Source organism: Sinocyclocheilus anshuiensis, unplaced genomic scaffold (genome assembly GCF_001515605.1).
Source record: "Sinocyclocheilus anshuiensis isolate Anshui unplaced genomic scaffold, SAMN03320099.WGS_v1.1 C33138905, whole genome shotgun sequence".
NCBI classification, from domain to species: Eukaryota; Metazoa; Chordata; class Actinopteri; order Cypriniformes; family Cyprinidae; genus Sinocyclocheilus; species Sinocyclocheilus anshuiensis.
In genome coordinates, this window is record NW_015621874.1 from 551 (window position 1) to 2,831 (window position 2,281).

The window sequence follows — 2,281 nt, forward strand, 5'->3', positions numbered from 1 at the left end:
TGGCTACATTGAGGTCACATGACCTCATTACTTTGCATATTTAATTCATGTTTATTATTAATAATAATAGCAATAATAATTTGTACATACCTTATACATAGAGCATTCTAAACTACTGAGCAGTATGCAGTTTCTAAACTGAATTGATTTCAGTCAGTGCAAACAAAAGGGGGATTATAAAACATAAATCAGACACAAAACAGAGATCCAAAATATAAAATGATTTATTATAAGAGTACAGAAAATCGCTTTTAATTACATAAACATCTACAGGATACAACGCCTTGGTCCCATGGTTAAAAGAGCACAAAAATGAATTCAATATTCTGTAGATAATATTCTAAAGACTTTGATAAATCAGTCCTACTTTCTAAAGAGCAGCAAACAGGTTTGTTTCAAATAAGAATGATCTTTGATCAGATACTGCTTATTTGAGGCACAAGTACACAGTATCTGACTCAGAGTTTGAGTTTCCCAGCCAGAGGGCTGCAGGGGTAGAGCTGTGAGAAACGGCCCAGCGTCCACACAGGAAACACATTCCTGTAAGAGGTGTAGCTGATGGCACAGCTTTTATTGAACACTCCAGAAATGTTCTCCTGAAAACAAGGAAACAACCCAGCACATTTTATTAGAGAGAGACCTCAGATGAATTTGAGATCTAGCAACAGCTTTGCTCACCTGTGGCCAGTCTCCATTGGGCAGCTGCCTGTCAATCAGACCTTGAATGCCTCGCTCAATCACTCTGATGTCAGGGTACCTAAAAATGACATTTTTTAAGTAAATTAACCCTGTTTTGGAAAAGCAACCCCACTGAACCTCATTGTTTTCCATGCAATTTGCCATAAATCAACACTTTGAAAAACACTAAAGAATCAGGAAAAAAAAGTTATTGTAGGTTGCCAAACACTGAAATATGAAATACATGAAAATGTCATATTTACTCAAATTTGAGAATCATTTTCTAAATCATCCCAAAAAAATCACTTTAATATCTAGTTGAAAAAATCTTTGGATCTCAATTACTAGACTGTTGCTGAACAGAAGCATGAGAAAGCCATTTTTTACCCTCACAAGGGTTTAAGAAAAAGACATAAAAAGGCAGAGGAAGTACAAATAGCAATAGATATTACTTACACTAAGTACAAATAATGTTAGATACTATTTATACTTTCTTGCAGTTACTTGTATTTGTAGTTATGGTGTCTGTGCAGCTCATTTTGAACACAAAAAAATATATTGGTTAAATTGACCCCTAACACAATAAAAATAATGGAAATTATTTAACTACCTCACATATTTTGTATTTTTTAGTCACTGACAAGCTACAATAGAGGTTTTCTGTTTTTGCAAGAATCTTTAGTATTTTTCATAATGTTGATTTTTGGCAAACTGAATAGAAAACAAGGTGGGTCAGTTTGCCCCCCCCCCAACACAAAAGCTGTACCCAGTTTTTGAACAGGAGGGCAGTTCTGTAGAGGTATCTAAAAACTACTGCTGCTGTTACCTGACAGCCATCAACCCCAGCAAAGCCCAGCAGGTGTTGTGGATCTGTGAGTTCTTGCTCTGAACGTAGTGCTGCTGCTCACATGACTCAAAGTCCTCGCCCCAGCCTCCATCCTCCATCTGCTTCGACAGCAGGAACTCACAGGCACGTTTCACCTCCACACAAACAGACCTTAAATAGGGGTTAAATAAAGTGCAGTAAAAGAATATGAGCTGATGATTTATTAAATGAACATCAATATGAGAAGAAAAACAAATAACATACCCATTTTGGAAAGTGTGGCCCATACATGCAAATGCCTCCAGACCAAACCAGACTCCATATGTGAAACAGACTCCCCAGGACCTAAGACAAGCAGAATTCCTTCATAAACAGTCTAAGAAGCAACACAATAATGTCTCTGATTATAAATGAACCAACGCCTACCCTTCCCATGAGCCATCAGGTCTTTGAACCCTCCTGCAGTAGTCCAGCCCTTGCTGAAGAGTTGTCCTATGTGATCAAGAGACGTGGTTTAACCAAACCATTTTTCAAACCACAATATGCTGAAATATTGTGTTTGGCTGTACCTAATCTCTTCTGCTCTGTGCTCAGGATATACACTGTGAAAGTGTTTCAGTGCCTGCATTACAGCTGAGGTACACTCAACATACGTGTAGTCGATCATTATATCACCTGGGAGAGAAAGAGGTAGAATCAGACATGTCAAGACCGATGAAAAATGCACTGTCAACTGAATATGACATATTACTGCATGCGCACCAAACACTTCAGATG

At 37.8% G+C, this 2,281-nt stretch overlaps 1 protein-coding gene across 1 annotated transcript; it reads right to left on the reverse strand.

Annotated features, from left to right (window-relative positions):
* Positions 1–208: 208 nt before the first annotated feature.
* On the reverse strand, positions 209–2,274 carry LOC107683298 (lanosterol synthase-like). The gene is made up of 7 exons (XM_016479351.1): positions 2,267–2,274; positions 2,074–2,179; positions 1,931–1,996; positions 1,769–1,849; positions 1,505–1,675; positions 679–757; positions 209–596 (listed from the first exon to the last, which is right to left on the reverse strand). The coding sequence occupies exons 2-7, from the start codon at positions 2,169–2,171 to the stop codon at positions 459–461; spliced, it is 633 nt and encodes a 210-aa protein (XP_016334837.1). The 5' UTR covers positions 2,172–2,179; positions 2,267–2,274; the 3' UTR covers positions 209–458.
* Positions 2,275–2,281: the final 7 nt, after the last annotated feature.